The sequence below is a fragment of the Phocoena sinus genome, chromosome 2, assembly GCF_008692025.1.
Source record: "Phocoena sinus isolate mPhoSin1 chromosome 2, mPhoSin1.pri, whole genome shotgun sequence".
Classification (NCBI taxonomy): Eukaryota; Metazoa; Chordata; class Mammalia; order Artiodactyla; family Phocoenidae; genus Phocoena; species Phocoena sinus.
The window spans coordinates 75,708,849-75,725,833 of NC_045764.1; the positions used below are offsets into that span (position 1 = coordinate 75,708,849).

The following is a 16,985-nucleotide window of genomic DNA, read 5'->3' on the forward strand; positions in this document are numbered from 1 at the left end:
CTTTTCCTGTTGAAAATGTGTCTTTGTTTGGCTTTGGCAAAGTTGCCTGCCCTGGATTCTAAATAACTGTCCTAGTAGAGTTCTCAGGCCATGATCTTCTGAGGACAGTCTTAAAAGAGGACTCCTTCTGAGGGAAGGAGATGGTATACCCAGGGGAACAGCGGGCATTGCCAGCCTGGTTGATGTTTACTGAGGAGTTGACAGCACTCCAAGAATATGCAAAAAAGGACATTTATTTATTGTTCATTTTTGGCTTCATTGGGTCTTCGTTGCTGCATACAGGCTTTCTCTAGTTGCAGTGAGCGGGAGCTACTCTTCGTTGCGGTGCATGGGCCTCTCACTGTGGTGGCTTCTCTTGTTGCGGAGCACGGTCTCTAGGCGCGAGGGCTTCAGTAGTTGTGGCACACGGGCTTAGTTGCTCTGCAGCATGTGGGATCCTCCTGGACCAGGGCTTGAACCCGTGTCCCCTGCATTGGCAGGCAGATTCTTAACCACTGCACCACAAGGGAAGTCCCAAGCATGACATTTTAAACATAACAGAATATGTTGAACTAGTTGTCTTGTTGACAAAAATTTGTGTAACAAGGTTTCCTAGTGATGGAAGTTACAATGAATGAAACAATGTTTTCACATGAGGCACATTGTTTTCCATGTGATTCACGGGAAAGGAATCAATGGGTGATGCGTTCCCTGCCTCAAAGCTTGGGGTGAAGCCAGTATTTGTGAAAAATCTTAAAATGAGCAGATATCTCTAACTGGCAACCTCATGTATATTTTCCTTAGTAGAGAAAAGGCTGGTGGTGAGTTTGGGATTTGGAGGATGGGAGAAAGGAAAATTATTTTCCTGAATCAGATTTCTACCCTTTCAGTTAACCAGAAATGTATTAATATTACATAACCTGAGGGCCAGCTCAGACTCTGAACACTATAAATTAGAATCTTTTTTTAATATGCTTCTCTGCAGTGTGGAATTGGGAGTTTGGGGGGAATGGTGGGTGGGAGAACAGAGTGAAAAGATTATCCACTAATGTCCTGGCTCCATTCTCTCCTTTATAGGGTAAAGCATCAAGTAGAATATCTGGGCCTAAAAGAGAACATTCGAGTGAGGAGAGCTGGGTATGCCTATCGGCGCGTCTTCCAAAAATTCCTACAGAGGTAATGAACTGGTGACTCTGGACTCTTTCTTTGTTTTAAACAAGTTTATTGAGATATAATTCACATATCATACAATTCATTGGCTTTTAATATATTTACAGAGTTGTGCATCCATCACCACATTTAATTTCAGAACATTTTCAAAAAGAAAAATCTCACTTCCCGAGTCATCAGCCCCCTATTCGGCCCTCACCCCTGGCCCTAAGCAGACACTTCCTTCTCCGCCTATTCTGAGCATTACTTATAAATAGAATCATGTAATATGTGTCTTTTGTTTCTGGCTTCTTTTACTTCACATAATGTTTTCAAGGATCATCCTGTAGCATATACCTGCACTTCATTCCTACTCATTGCCAAATAATTTTCCCTTGCGCCAGTGTTCCAATATACCACATTCTTCTTAATTCATCCATCAGTTGATGGACATCACATTTTGGCTGTTTTGAATGACGAATAATGCTGCTACCAGTGTTCCCGTACGTGTTTTTATGTGGTCATTTGTTTTGATTTCTCTTCGGGACATAACTAAAAATGGAATTGCTGGGTCAAATGGTAACTGTGCTTAACCTTTTTGATGGACTGCTAGATTGTTTTACGGAGTGGCTGTACCATTTTACATCCCCTTTGATCATTTTTAAATTATTTGTCTTTTTAGTGTTAAGTTATAATACAGTTCTTTTTAGCATTATTTATTGTAAGTAAATCAGTAGCCACAAGTATTCTGTCTGTTTAGAGTGACAGATCAGCTCAGAAGTTCATGGTAATTGCGACATGGGGACGGACTGAGCCAATTAATAGTATGAAGACAATTTTAGGAAGATATTTACAAGCTTAACGTATTTAACCTCAGATTTTTTGTACAGTCCAAATATAAAGTTAAACTGATTTTAATATTTCCATTAAAGTGCATTTGGCGGGATCTGTACTAAATTGTTCTTATTTTGCATTGTTTTTAAAAAGGATAAAATTTAATGTCCTTAAAATATTAGGATTCGAACTTCTCTAATGACTCTAAGTTAGTGAAGTTCCACTGATTTTCTACATCTATTTAATTTCCTTTATGAAAGAAGGAAGCCATATTTAGTATTTTAATCAGAAAATAATTATGTCTTCCTGGTATATGGTACAGGAGCAGGATGTAAGAAATTTTTATTTACTTCACATTGTATGTAACGAAGAGGTTGTAGGATGGAGAAGAGCTTAATTGCTGTCTTTGAAATCCAGTACTTCTAATAAAGTAGCTTTCCCTTTGGGGATGTTGTTTTTTCTGCCATGCGATTGGGATGACTGACCTACTGCTCATCATTGTGGGTCATCATATGTGGAAGGTCAGAAGAGGCTTAGCAAAAGTGTGGATCATTCCATACAACAAAGCTTCATTGATTCTGTCCCCACACATTCAAGATTGCTGATAATTTTGGAGGCTGATTAGACTAGGAATCAAATTCACTGACACAGCTCTCTGAATTAAAGGGCCCACTACACCTCTAGTGTAAGCAGAGCAATACGAAAAGATGTCTTTAGGAAAGTGAGAAAGTAAATTTGGAACGCTCGCATCCATTTGCCGACAAACAACTGAAATGTTAATTATCAAAGACTGTGCTCTTCTTTAAGCAGATGGGTGACACTAGTTTAGAACAGGATTTCTCAACCTCACCTATTGATCTTTTGGGCTGGATGAGTCCTCATCGTGACAGCCGTCCTGTACAGTGCAGGATGTTTAGCAACCTCCTTGGCCTCTACCTGCTAGATGCCAGTAGTGCCAACCCCCTATCCCACCCCCATCCCCATCTTCCCCAAGTTGTGACACCCAAAACTGTATCCAGACATTGCCTAATGTCCCCTGGGGGGCAAAGCTAGTTGAGAACCATGGCTTAGATAATCATTAAAATTTTTGTAAAACTACGTTTCTTTGAAAATACCCCTATTTAATTAAGAGGGAAAAAAATTAAATTCAGAAAATAGTGAAAGAAAAGTATTTCCTCCATCTTGCCCTAATTTAGAAAGGCCTGCCCTCAACAAGTCCAAAATGTTTATAGTTTTATCCTTCTTCAGTATTTTTTCTGTACTTAAAAACTATGTGATATTTGCAGATTCTCTCTAATTGGCATTACTATTGAAAACTCATAAGATTTTTTTTTTAATCTGACCTTGTTTGGTGGTTGTTTGTTTTTGAGAAACCAGTTCTGAAAAACCTCCTTCCTTCCATATTATTTAAAAACAAACCGACAAACCTGACTTCCGTAAGCATTGCTGTGAGCTTTACCGCACTGGGGGGAGCGGGAAGCCCACGCTTTCCTCTCCCGGCAGGAATGTCAGGGTGCCCTGAGCGGGCTGTGTTACTTGTTTGCTGCAGCTCCTTAAATGAGCTGTGAAATGACCTGGTTATAATATATGGACCTCTCTCAAGTGCCAGGCTAGCTGCATGGCTCCACGGGTGGTACTTTCTTCTGTGCCTTACACAGAGTAAGCATTTATTGCATATCTGTTATGCCCTTTGTGTTGAGAGACTTTCACTGAAATGATTTTGTCCTTCCATGCCTCCCTTCTTAGCTCTCCTGCTGTGGGCTTTTCCTTTCAGAAGAGACAAACAGGCAGCCCTGTCTTATAAAAAGAAGGCTCTTTTGATGTTTTCTTATTTCTTTTGATTTGAGAGTACTGTGGGAGGATAATAAAAATGAAGTTTGGAAGGAAAATTTGTTTTTCGATAAAAAGTACACGTTTAGTCTCCCACTCAAAAATGGCTACAAGGCCATATATCTGTCAATGGGCAAGGAATATTTTTCCAGAGACAGTGCTGTTTTCCATAAGGTGTATGAGTCTGGGGTTGTAACAGGATTTGTCCAGAATCTACCAGTCACTGTCTCATCCTGTGATCCCCTGTGAGTAATTAAAACATCTTATACCTTTATTATCTCAGGTATGGAGTGTAGCGAGTGTCCTGCTGGCTGCCAGGATTTTAGTGTCCTTGGGGGTCAGAAACATCCTTAAATCCAAGTGCCAGCAGCTAGAGGTCTGCTGGGCTGCATTTTGTCTGAGAAGGAACCATTGGATTGGTCATCTATAAGAGGGCTTACAAGGAGCCTTCCAGACTAGGGGCAGGAAAGGGAGTTCTAGGCAGAGAGAACAGCCAGTGCAAAGGTCTTGAGATGAAATTTTGGTCTTAAACTGAAAGTACTTAATGAAGGGGAGTATAAGCTATTATCCCCATCTCTCCAGAATTATCACAGGCAACCTATTAGGCAGTGCACCATTGCCTCGTGCAACCCGTTCCCACCAGTATATCCTGGAGAAAGACGAGTGAACTGGGTGTACTTATATAGTGCAAGAACATTGTACTAGAATTATGCCCTGGTCTCTCCAGTGAAGTACAAAAGGAAGTAAGGAGGATACCATCAAGCTTCCTGAAAGCCAAGGGGACCACCACGAGAGGTCCATTGTCAAAGGGCTCTGGAAATGCCAGGCAATTCCCATGTCTTACCCAGACCCAAACTCTCAGCGGCCTTGTCAGGAAAAGGAAGAAGAAAAAGTCTCTTCAAAACAAGTTCCTTGGGCTTCCCTGGTGGCACAGTGGTTGGGAATCCGCCTGCCGATGCAGGGGGCACGGGTTAGTGCCCCGGTCCGGGAGGATCCCACGTGCCGCGGAGTGGCTGGGCCCGTGAGCCATGGCCGCTGAGCCTGCACGTCCGGAGCCTGTGCTCCGCAACGGGAGAGGCCACAGCAGTGAGAGGCCCGCGTACCACAAAAAAAAAAAAAAAAAAAAAAAACAAGTTCCTTACTATTAAAAAAAGAAAAAAAAAACCCAATTGAGAAATACAGCATTATTTTAATAGGAGGGAAAATGTGAATTGCAAAGAGCTACCTATTTGTGGTTGCACAATAAGGATACTTTTGGTTTATAATTTTGATTTGATTAGATCAAGCCAGGCAAACTCTTACTCTTAGAAACTTGTCACCTTGGGAGTCTGGTCTTTTCTTTCTCACCCATACCCTGCATGAACTTTCTCCCTCATCCATTTATATTGCCAGTACATTCCTACCTCTTCACCACATCCCCCCCAATGGCAACCCTGCTATCAGTCATTTTTATGTGACTCAATTTGTATAACTGACTTCATTATGCCACATGTGAAATGTATTCCTGCTAATGTTGGGCTTCAGCCAGGCATTTTCATTTCTAAGCTTTTTATCGCTAACTAGTGAATAAGAGGATTTGCTTCTCCAGGAAATTTGTATTATCAAGCAAGATGTGGATATTTAGGAGGACCAGAGAGGGTCCCTAGAATCACCTTAGTCCCAGCCAGCTAGACCTAAGGGTGTGATGAGCACTGACTCTGTCCTCTTAGGGAGCCCTGGACCCTGAAGGCAGAGCCACTCTTCTTGTCACGACTGCCTTCTCCCTTGGATGCCATAAATCAGTCTAATCCTCTTAGTAGCTTCTGGGAACAGAGGAGGACACTGGCTTCTTCAGAGGCCTGGGGCCCATTCATTGCCTATGTTCTAGATGTGCCTGCCCGTAGGCCACGCCCTCCAATTTCTCACCCACACTCTCTGATTTCCCCTTCTTCCTCCCTCCCTCCCTCCATCCTTCTTTCCCTTCCTTCCACCTCAAGTCTTTGGTACCTTCTGTATTTGACATTTTGTAATGTGCTTCTGTCTCCTATTAGATTAGCTTCGTACATAATTATGATGTTTCTAACATAGACATGGGTAGTAGACTGTATCATCTTTAAAGGGAATATTTCCCTGTATACCAATCCATGCCTTGTATGTAGTGCCGTCATGAAAGAAACAGCTTGGGTTTCAAATCCCAGCTATGACACCTACTAGCTAAGTAGCCTTGAGTGGGTCTCTAGTTGCCTGTGTTTCCTGCTTTGCAAAATGGAAAGACCAACTGGATGAGGTTGCTGTAGGAATAAAATGAGATCAAGGATCTAACGCACCAAGAACAGCACCTGATGCAGAACGCACCCTATAGTGTTGGAGCCCTTCATGTTAGTTCTTACTGCCGTGTTCCTGGCATTGTGTAAGGTGCCAGATGTACAGGGTGAGCACCCATTTACGGAGCTCTTGTCCCCATGGGGGTGGCATGAATTAACCAAACAGGTGCAAACATGACTATCGTTATGAATTATGATACATGCTCTTAAGGAAAAATATTATTTTCTATGAGAGAGAATAGCAGAGGGACAATTTTCGCCTGGGTCTACCCCAAAGGCCTCTCTTGAAGTGTCACTGAAGGGGAGCACCCCCTGAGTGGGAGCCAGCCACCTGAGAAGTTTGGAGAACAGCACACCTGGTAGAGGGAACAGCATGGGTGAAGGCTCTGAGGAGGGAAAGTGTTGAATGTGCATGAAGAAGAGGCCATCCTCCCAGGAACGTGGTGAGCCGGAGGACAGTAGGGAGACGAGATTGGAGAATAGCCAAGGACCAGATCACCAGGGCCTCCTGACTCAAGATGCGGAGAACTCCAAAGATGAAAGTTGATCCATCGTAATCATAACAGCTGCTTATGCGGAGCTTTGTAAAACTCTTCACATTGACTGTTAAGTACTCCTGAGAAATCAGGGGAAATTGGTATCAAGAAAAGACCATTTGATTTTGCTGGAAGAGTGTCATTGGTGACCTTCAGGAATGCTATTTTTAGACAGTGGTAGAAAGGAAAAGCAGATTTCCTCCAGGGCCTTAGCATGGAAATGGTCAGATAAGGAAGGAGTTAGGAGGCAGCTCTGAAATGGGCAGTCCGGACCCAGTGGATTTTTGCAGTTGTCGAGGTCCATCCCTGAGCCCTGGAAGGGAGATGAGGGGATGGCCAGGACCCTAGCAGCACCGAGTGCCTTTGGGGGGTGGTCCAGGCTGAGCCTGATCTTCCTCTCCCCATTGTCCTTACAGGTACGCCATTCTGACCAAAGCCACCTGGCCTTCGTGGAGAGGGGACGAGAAACAAGGTGTCCTCCACTTGCTGCAGTCCGTCAACATGGACAGTGACCAGTTCCAGCTCGGGAAGAGCAAAGTGTTCGTCAAAGCCCCCGAGTCTGTGAGTTTCCTCAGGGCCACCCCTCTCCCCGCAGCCCCTGTCGGCCCCCTCCCCGTGGCGTGGCTGACTTCTTTTCCTCATCCTGCTGTTCTTGCCTTAAATGTGGGCTCTTCAGAGAAGGCTTTCCACTGCTCCCAGTCTAAGCATAGGCCATTCTCCACACCCCAGAGCCCTCAGCATGGATACGAAACTGTTTTCTTTTCTTACTTAAAGTCTCTCTCCCACTCTAGACATCATCACCTTAAGGTCAGGGAGTGTTTTGTGTGCTTTTGTGCAGTCAGAGCCTCATGAGGAAAGCGGCTCATAGGAAGAGCCCAGTAGTTATTTTTGGTGTCCAGTAGTGCCTAAGCTAATAGGTACTTCTTTGCCCACAAAGGAGGCTTGGGTGAACCTACGTCCTCACCCGGGTGACACCAAGCAGGTTGTGTCACACAGGCCCAGGCTTCCTCCTTAAAGGGGGAAGAGCCTGGGAGGGACAATTCCCAGAACTGTATCTTGAAGACCATGAGGAAGCCCGGAAAGGACTTTCAGGGGACTAGTATGTAGAAGGAGAAATCTCTGGGCTTAAAGGACAGGGATATTTACCAGTAAGAAATTCAAACATACAGGTTTAACAATTTGCAAACTTATCAGACCTCCACAGATTAATTTAGTGGAACTTCTTAATCTTCCTGATGAGGGTGTGGTCACTCTGAGCCTGATGAATGTCCGTCCACAGGAAGTTCTCAGTTTGAACAGGAACCCAACCCAGCCCCTCAGTTCTTCTGCCCCATAGCTCTGGGGCTGTGGAATGAAGACACTTTTTTTTTTTTTTTTGGCTGCATTGGGTGGCATGCGGGTTATTAGTTCCCCGACCAGGGGTGAAACCTGTGCCCCCCACGGTGGAAGCATGGAGTCCTCACCAGTGGACCACCAGGGAAATCCCAAAGATACTCCTTTTTTTTTTAAAGAGTTTTATTAGCAACTAACCAAGATGCTTTTTTTTAATTTTTTTAAATTTTTTTTTTTTTTGCGGTATGCGGGCCTCTCACTGCTGCGGCCTCTGCCGTTGCGGAGCGCAGGCTCAGCGGCCATGGCTCACGGGCCCAGCCGCTCCGCGGCATGTGGGATCCTCCTGGACCGGGACACGAACCCGTGTCCCCTGCATCGGCAGGCGGACTCTCAACCACTGTGCCACCAGGGAAGCCCAGATACTCCTTTTTAAGTTGGAGAAACTGCTGGAACTAACCGGGGCTGGGCATCAGCATTTCTTGAGGTTCCTGTAATAATCACAAGACTCCATTTCAGGAGTCTTTGGTGAATTTGGCAAAATTAGTCACCATATCAAGGGGAAATACCATGAGAACTTGCAGTGTTGGTCATAATGGAAACACTTGACTCTAGGCAAATTCTGGTCTCGCAGTGAGTTTTCTCCTTTACAACGGGCCCCGTGGCTGCTGTTCTGCCTGCCTCACAGGATCAGCCCTAGATCAGACATGCTAATGGTTGTGACTGAATGGCTTTATGAACCGGAAAGGTTGTTAAATAAATAAGTGGCACACGTCGATAGAACCCATTTATGAAAAGTTTGTGGTAGCATTTTCCACTCTGAGTTATTTGTAGCTTCACAGTAATTTCATTTCCAATTATAAAATGAAAATGTTGTGTCATACACCATTAAGCAACCCACAGAACAGTTCCTGTTCTTTCTAAAACAGGATGGAGTGATTTACTGGTACAATGGAGAACTCTTCTGTTGTTTTATACCCACTTTTACTTTTTTGACTTGCTAAATTTTCACAAAAACAGCCTCAATATTTTTCACACTTTTTTTTCTGATTCAGTTGAGCTTTGAGATTTTACTTCAGAAATCAAGATTTATTTTTGGTTTTTCTTCTCCGTGTCTTCCTCCCAATTGCTTTTTACCATCACTTGCCTGTCCTCTCCCCCATCTTTTTACACACGCACACAAATCCCATCATCACTACTCTCTCCCCACCGCCATCACTCATCCATCCACATCTAGCCCTGACATTGCAAATACTTTTACAAAAATTGGTTTTTAGGGACTTCCCTGGCGGTCCAATGGTGAAGACTCCACACTTCCACTGCAGGGGGCACGGGTTCGATCCCTGGTTGGGGAACTGAGATCCTGCCTGCCGCATGGTGAGGCCAAAAAAAGAAAAATGGTTTTTAAAAATCTACCCTGTGGGGCTTCCCTGGTGGCGCAGTGGTTGAGAGTCTGCCTGCCGATGCAAGGGGGCACGGGTTCGTTCCCCGGTCCGAGAAGATCCCACATGCCGCGGAGCGGCTGGGCCCGTGAGCCATGGCCGCTGAGCCTGTGCGTCCAGAGCCTGTGCTCCGCGATGGGAGAGGCCACAACAGTGAGAGGCCCGCGTACCGCAAAAAAAAAATCTACCCTGTGATCTCGCCTTGATTTTTATAGTAAATGTGCTGAATTTACAAAGTAACCCATTTGCTTTTAAGAACCCACATTAGACATCAGGCACCAGAGGGTTTGGTTTGGTTTAGTTTATTTGTTACATGTGTCCATGATTTTTGCTTTTTTTTTTCCTCTCTGTCTCTCCCTCTCTCTCTTTCTCTTCTTGAACCTCCCTGATTTCTAACCCGTATGGCTTTCGGAAAGAGCCTAAAAACCAGATAATCTTTGAACTAGTCTATAGGAAGCTGGGAACTGGTTGCGTCTTCATCCTTTCTGAGTCACAAGTGTATTTTCTATGACACTCCCAAAATAGTTCTGGGAAAGAAGAAGAAAACAAGACTTACCCAGCAATCCAACACACAAGATAAGAAACACCAGCAGATAATCTTCCAGGCGACCGACCGCGACCGCGGGGCTCAGATTTTAAACATTCTGTCCAGTTGTTAAAAGTCTTTTGTTTTGGAACTATGTTCCTTGTGCATATTGTATATGGCACTGATGGCTGTGGAATGAAGTGCCCCTCTCTTGGTATTTTGAGTTTGAGATGTGGTTTTGACACAGCTGGGGATGTGAGAAGGAGAAGCTGAGTGTCAGGGGGAGATCGATGTGTCTCCAGGGTACAGACGCAGACAAACAAGAGACAACAAATCAAGCCCAGCTGCCTTCAAACCAAATCACTTGTTTACTTCTGGAACATTTTAACAATGACATTCATCATCATTACTTTGGGTTTTTATTGGTCCGTTTTATTTTTGTTCCTAGAGAGTCATGTAAACCACTTTCTAGGTGAATGAGAGTTTCCCACCATTTTACGAGTTGATTAGATGCAGATTTACAGAGAAAGACTTGTACGTCCAAAGACCTTGGTTCACTTTCCAGCCCCACCCAATCTTAGTTCCAGTGTTCTCATCTGTAAAATGGAGATAACACAAATATGTGGTTCATGTAGTTGTGGAGTGGTTGAATGAAAGAATGTGTGTAAAGCATCTAGAATGATTCCTGACCTGTAGTGGGCACTCGGTTCATTACAGCTGCTTGCTGTCATCTTCATTATTCCAGGGCTTTGTTGAGTGGGGTGCAGAAATCAGTATTCATCGTTAAGGTGGCCTGAGTCTCAACACCTGCCGGTGTCTGATATGAGCCCTTAACTAAAACAGTCTCCAGCCCCTCTCGGTGAATCTAAGTCCTAGCTAACACATCTTAAGTCCAGCTCCAGTCACTGGTTATTATCCCTGCCCCAGTGACTCCTTGGAGATTTCTGTGAGGCAGGAAGTCTATACTTCTGTGGACCCAAGAGGAGGGCAGCCCTCTTTCCACTGCAGCACAGCCTCTGCTCTTGCAAAAGCTGGAAAATTCTAATAAGAGGCTATAGGCAGCACTAGACAACTGCCTCCACGAGCTCATTTGATGAAGCCACTTAATATCCTCTTTGGATCGAGGTGGGAAATAAGTAGATAAGTGCTGAATCACTCATTTGATTCTCACAGAGGTTATGAACAAGGCAGGGCAGACACCGTCATTAAGGTCCAAGTGAATACACTCAGATCCAGCTATTTTCCACTATGTTTTTTGTTAAAAGAATATATTATAGTATTATAATATATATTATATTAAAAGACTATGTATGTATAAAAGCTATAGTGATCATAAACACATTTTTTCACCTTTGTTTATGAGTCTGAGAAGTTCCTTCCATTATGTCCTCGGCTAAACGGAGTGTCCCTGAAATACCCAAAAAAGTGATGTTCAGGTCCTGTGAATTGGCTCACATCGGTCTTCTCTATATTCACAGCTCTTTCTTCTAGAAGAAATGAGAGAGCGAAAGTACGATGGGTATGCTCGAGTGATACAGAAATCATGGAGGAAATTTGTGGCCCGGAAGAAATATGTCCAAATGAGAGAAGAGGGTATTGTAGTCATTTTGTTTCATGAATTTACCAAATCTAAGAATACTTTTGAACTTAGACGAATTACAAGTTCATTTTACTTTGCATGTAATGTCGTGTGTTAAAACCTTGCATTCATTTCGAGTGTCTCTGTGTCTTTCCACACTGAGCATTTTCCTCCTTCTCGGGGGCTGATCCTTCCCCCTTCTCTGCCCTTTTGGGAATTGCAGCCTCTGACCTCCTGTTGAACAAGAAGGAGAGGAGGAGAAACAGTATTAACAGGAACTTCATCGGGGACTACATAGGGATGGAAGAGCACCCGGAACTCCAGCAGTTTGTGGGCAAGAGAGAGAAGATTGATTTTGCAGACACGGTGACCAAGTATGACAGGAGGTTCAAGGTACACGCTGACTGCCCACCTCTGAGAGTCACCAAACAGATTCCTTAGTTTTAAAAATAACTCGCAATTTTGCTTTTCTGATTACCAAAACAGAACATGCTCATCGTAGACAAATTTAGAAAATGCAGATAAGCCAAAAGAAAAGTAGCCACCTGTACCCAGAAACAATCACTGTTAACATTTTGTGTGTATCTGTTAGAACTTTTTTTGCAGGCATACATTTGTATATTTAGTTTTACAAAAATGAGATCTACCTTATGTGCTGGTTTATGTCCTAGGTTGTTTTGCTCTTAAAACATGCCACGGAGAACTTTCCATATTAATAGATGTGTCAATATAAATCATTTTGTTAAGCTGCATGGTATCCCATTCAACAGTTGCTTCACTATTTTTTGTTGTTGTACGTGGGCCTCTCACTGTTGTGGCCTCTCCCGTTGCGGAGCACGGGCTCCAGACGCGCAGGCTCAGCAGCTGTGGCTCACGGGCCCAGCCGCTCCGCGGCATGTGGGATCTTCCCGGACCGGGGCACGAACCCGTGTCCCCTGCATCGGCAGGCGGACTCTCAACCACTGTGCCACCAGGGAAGCCCACTTCACTATATTTTTAACCAGTTTCTCATTAATCTGTTCTCAGTGGGCTTTTTTTTTTTTTTTTTAAACCATGGTAAATAAAAGGATGCAGTGAGCATCCTTTCACATGTCTTTGTGCATTTGTCTTCTGATGCTTTTAGAATAAATTGATAGGAGTAGACTCATTGGATCAAAAGATTCAGAATATAAAGTGAAGTGTTCTTACCCATTTTCCCTGAGCAAATGACTATGCAGGGCTTTCACAGAGCCACTGGGGGCCAGCTGATTTTTTTTTTTTTTTTTTACCTCTTTCCACAGACATTTTCTTTTGCCTGATAAAATCTTGACCCTAATAGTGAAATATGAAGCCACAATAGCTTATGGGCCCATTAAGAGCTTTTTATGTGTGTTGGTTCTTGTTTGTTTTTTTGGTCAGGAAAAAAAATAAATAACAATATTAATTTCACAAGAAGGATGGTGTTGTTTTGCCAAAACCAAATCATTCCTTACGACCCGAGTACGGTTACCAGCTGCTCTGGGGGCCGATTTGAATGCAAACACGCGTGCTTAAGTCTCTAAGTAGTGTTTGAGTATAATGCAGTATGTTTATATTAGATTTTTAAGGATTGGCATTGAAATGAAAATTTATCCATTTGAAAAAGTAAAAATTTCATGGGCTCACAAAATTTATATATGCACGGATGCCTGAGAGAGAAACATTCCGTAGCAGATCATTGGTAGGGTCGTCCTATGTGTTGGTTTGCCCTGATACCTTAGGTGTTACCTGATGGTCTGCCATTTTTGTAAGTCAAAGAGAGTCAAGTATCAGCAATTTTACATATGTCAACCTAAGAATCATGAACAGTGTCCCCTTTTGCTCTCGAGGGACTTAGATGATAAATGGAATGGCCGTCCGATGGTAGTGAAGGTTCACTACCTAAAGCAGCGTCCCTTCACCTGGTCACAGATGCCCTTTGTGTGGACTGTTGTCACTCTGACACTTTTTCAAACACCTCTCCTTACAGAGCGTAAAGCGAGACTTGCTTCTTACTCCAAAATGCTTGTACTTAATTGGACGAGAAAAGGTCAAGCAGGGTCCAGACAAGGGCCTTGTGAAGGAGGTGCTGAAGCGAAGAATCGAGATGGAGAGGATCTTGTCTGTGTCCCTCAGGTGAGTGGCCAGGGCTGGGGGCAGGGGAGCCCTGTCTCTCCTCAACATCACCAACCGCTGTTCCAAACACAGCCTGGAGAAAGGCCCAGTCAGTCTCCCCAGTTGTAAAAATCATGATGAAGCGAACCCAGTTTCCTCTTCTTCCCAAAGAAGAGCTCATCTTCATGGCTCTCAGGGAGTCCCAAGATGACCAGAAAAATTTGCCTTCTGATCTGCTCCTCTGATCAAGGGATACCCAGATCCTTTGTTCCCATAAAACTTGAGAAATAAATGTAGTACGGGAAACAACCAGCACCATTGCTGTTATTGAAGTAGGGCCAATGTTCCGAGCCCTGCCCCCAAGCACACCTCGCCCCTGTTGAAGACCTAACCCGTTTCACCAGGAAAGGCCCAAGCACAGGTGGACATTAGGTCATCAGTACTGCTTTTTAGTTTGCTGTGACCTCTGACTGTCCTAGGTGGGAAGTTTCTTTGGACTCCTTGGAGCCCTTTATGCCTATTAATACCCGGGGTGGGGGGTACAAATTGGTCTCCATAATCTATAGCCCTGGAGTCATTGCCAAATGCTCCCTTCAACTCCAGGTTCACAGGTAGGGGTCCTTGCTCTTCCTGTCAGCACTGTGGCTTTCTTTTGGCAGAGGGGCTTCTATGCATGCTGAGATGTCCCTAAGTCCCCTGCTAATAACTCCCAGACTAAGTTCCCTCTGATGAGAGGAAATCCTCTCCGTCCACAGAAGGCTAAGAAAAGAGGAAGAAAGGCCCCTTTGAGCCCAGTAGCTTCCTCCTTGAGTCACGTCCCTGGCCCTCCTGAGGATACCACTGCCTCTCTCAGGGCAAGCTCCGGGCTGCCATTGCATTCAAAGCAGAGACGTTCTGGTTACTTGCGAACATGTCTTCCTGGAATTTGGAACTCTTATTCCACACAGAAGACAGAACTGCTGCTCTTAGGAAAAAGCCAGGGGTTTTGTGTGCTCAGGCATCTGATTTACCAGGCTAGAAATCCTGGCTCCAGTGTGATAATCCAAAGCAGATTTTAAGTTGTGTCCATTCTTGCCTGTGTCGCTGTGGTTTCTGATTCTATCTGTTCCCAATTTTCCTGATAAAGGGCCAGGCAGTGCAGTGAGGTTAAGAGTTTAAAACCCTTCAGTTCAGGATGTGGTAGAACTAAGCAGATGAGTCCATCAGCAGCCTTTTGCAGCCCCACCTCAGGTGGGTCTCAGTGCCATGGATTTCACGGAAACGCTCTAGGCGCTGTCGGGTTTTCCTCAAAGGTCTTTCTGAGAATTCAGCTCGTGGGCCACGACCTGCTGGCCACAGTCTCCTGGCTAGCTGGGCCCTGAGGCTGCCTTTGCTGGTCCAAGGAACCCAACTGGAAGCTTCTCTTTTTTTCTTGCATGGGGACCAGCTATACCTGGGCTAAGCTGGGTGAGCTGAAACGTGCTGTGCACACTTGGCAGTAGCCGTGGCTATAAGCCCAGGGGTCACAGCTTTGGGGCACATGTGCTGATTACTCTGAGAATGATCGTTGTTCTTTCTATTATTATTGCCCACGTCTGTCTGCAGCCTTCATACCATCAAGGAGTGCTTGATCATCATATGCCTACATTTGTATCAAGCACTTTGACACTTAATATCTTATTGATCAAGTCTTTGAGGCTTATCAAGGTTTGGGATATTCACGCTCAAGTTTGTTCCTTCTGTCTTTTTTTTTTTTTCTCCTCTCTTAGCCTCTGGGGATACACTGTCTCATAGTAAAATCAGATTCTTTTTCTGCTTCTTTAGTATTTCTAAAGAGAAATACTATTATTTCTTCAGTATTTCTGCATTTCTCTTTAGTATTCTGGACATTTGCTTCCTTGTGGCCTTTCCTTGTTAGAGGATGTAATAAAATGAGGTACTTAGCCTGAAATTTGTTCTGGATCTAGCGGAAAAAAAGAGGCTGTGTCATTTAAACTTGTTATATCTGCATGTTATAGTTACTAAGCCCCAACTTGCGAAGATTAATACCGTTCCCCCATTTCCTTCAGCCGTTGGGTTAAGCTAGTAATCTAAACCAAGTTAGGAATGCAACCACGTGGGGTTGTGGAGTGTGAAATGGATTGAGTAGTGAAATGGAATCCAGAGTAGAAATGGATTGTGGTACCAGGAGAACGTGTGTGTGTGTGTGTGTGTGTGTGTGTGTGTGTGTGTGTGTGTGTGTTCTCAGTGTATTTCAGTATTGGCATAGAGAAAAAATTTAACAGTTGTCTAGCTCTTTGGGAAGAAAGTTGTAACGTGTTTTGAACACTTTAGGAGGCTTACTTCTTGACTGTTGGCTGGAATGACCACCTAATGGATTCTTCTAGTTCAGACTATCAAAGTGTCCTACAAGCTTCATCTTTCAGCCCGTCCCTAACTCTTACAACTACTGGGAAAGCCAAATTGGCTCACAGCTCCCTATGCAAACAAACCAACCATACAAAAAAAATTACGGGACAATTTGGGGAACTGTGAACATAACTATTTGATATGAAGGATTTATTGCTCATTTCTTTATGTGTGATAATGGTATTGTGGTTATTTTTATTTAAGGAAGCTTTATCTTTTAGAGATACAGACTGAAATGTTTAAGGATAAAATAATATAATATTTATACTCTGCTCTAAAGTAACCTAGCTGGTGTGTGGAAGTGGGGGCAATGAGACTGTAGATAGATTTGATTGTCTGTGGCTTGATCATTGTTGAAACCTCCTGACATGTGCAAGTTCATTCTGCTATTCTGCTTTTTTAGCTATTTGAAATTTTTCATAATAAAAAGTTTTTCATAATAAAAAATAGACATCATATTTTTAGAAATCTTTACCTTTTTGATTTTTTTGGTTTTTTTTTTTTTGGCTGCATTGGGCCTTCATTGCTGCGTGTGGACTTTCTGTAGTTGAGGAGAGCAGGGGCTACTCTTCATTGCGGTGCATGGGCTTCTCATCGCAGTGGCTTCTCTTGTTGCAGAGCACGGGCTCTAGGCGCACGGGCTCAGTAGTTGTGGCTTGTGGGCTCTAGAGCGCAGGTTCATGGGCTCGGTTGCTCCGTGGCATGTGGGATCTTCCTGGACCAAGGCTTGCACCCGTGTCCCCTGCACTGGCAGGTGGACTCCCAACCACTGTGCCACCAGGAAAGCCCAAGAAGTCTTTACCTTTTTTATAAATGGTAATATATCTAGTTGAATTATAATTGAAATTTTAAGAAAAATGTTTTTTTAACTTACAAGGAAAAAAACAGGTTAGACCCAATGGCTCAGAGAGCGACAAAGACTACAGTTACTCAAAGGGCCAGGAAAATTCTTATCTAAACAAAAGTTAGACCAAAACA

The 16,985-nt window shown here is 43.9% G+C and overlaps 1 protein-coding gene across 3 annotated transcripts in view; it reads left to right on the top strand.

The window, feature by feature from the left end:
* Positions 1 to 16,985, top strand: part of MYO1E (myosin IE) — a 204,334-nt gene that overhangs the window by 158,888 nt on the left and 28,461 nt on the right. For all 3 annotated transcript variants that reach the window (XR_004348446.1, XM_032622613.1, XM_032622614.1), the window contains 5 exons: positions 1,057 to 1,155; positions 7,048 to 7,192; positions 11,407 to 11,521; positions 11,731 to 11,900; positions 13,495 to 13,640. Coding sequence is in view for 2 of the 3 variants with exons in the window: in XM_032622613.1 (XP_032478504.1) it covers positions 1,057 to 1,155; positions 7,048 to 7,192; positions 11,407 to 11,521; positions 11,731 to 11,900; positions 13,495 to 13,640 (675 nt within the window). In the remaining variant the exon portion in view is untranslated. The remainder of the gene's footprint in view (positions 1 to 1,056; positions 1,156 to 7,047; positions 7,193 to 11,406; positions 11,522 to 11,730; positions 11,901 to 13,494; positions 13,641 to 16,985) is intronic.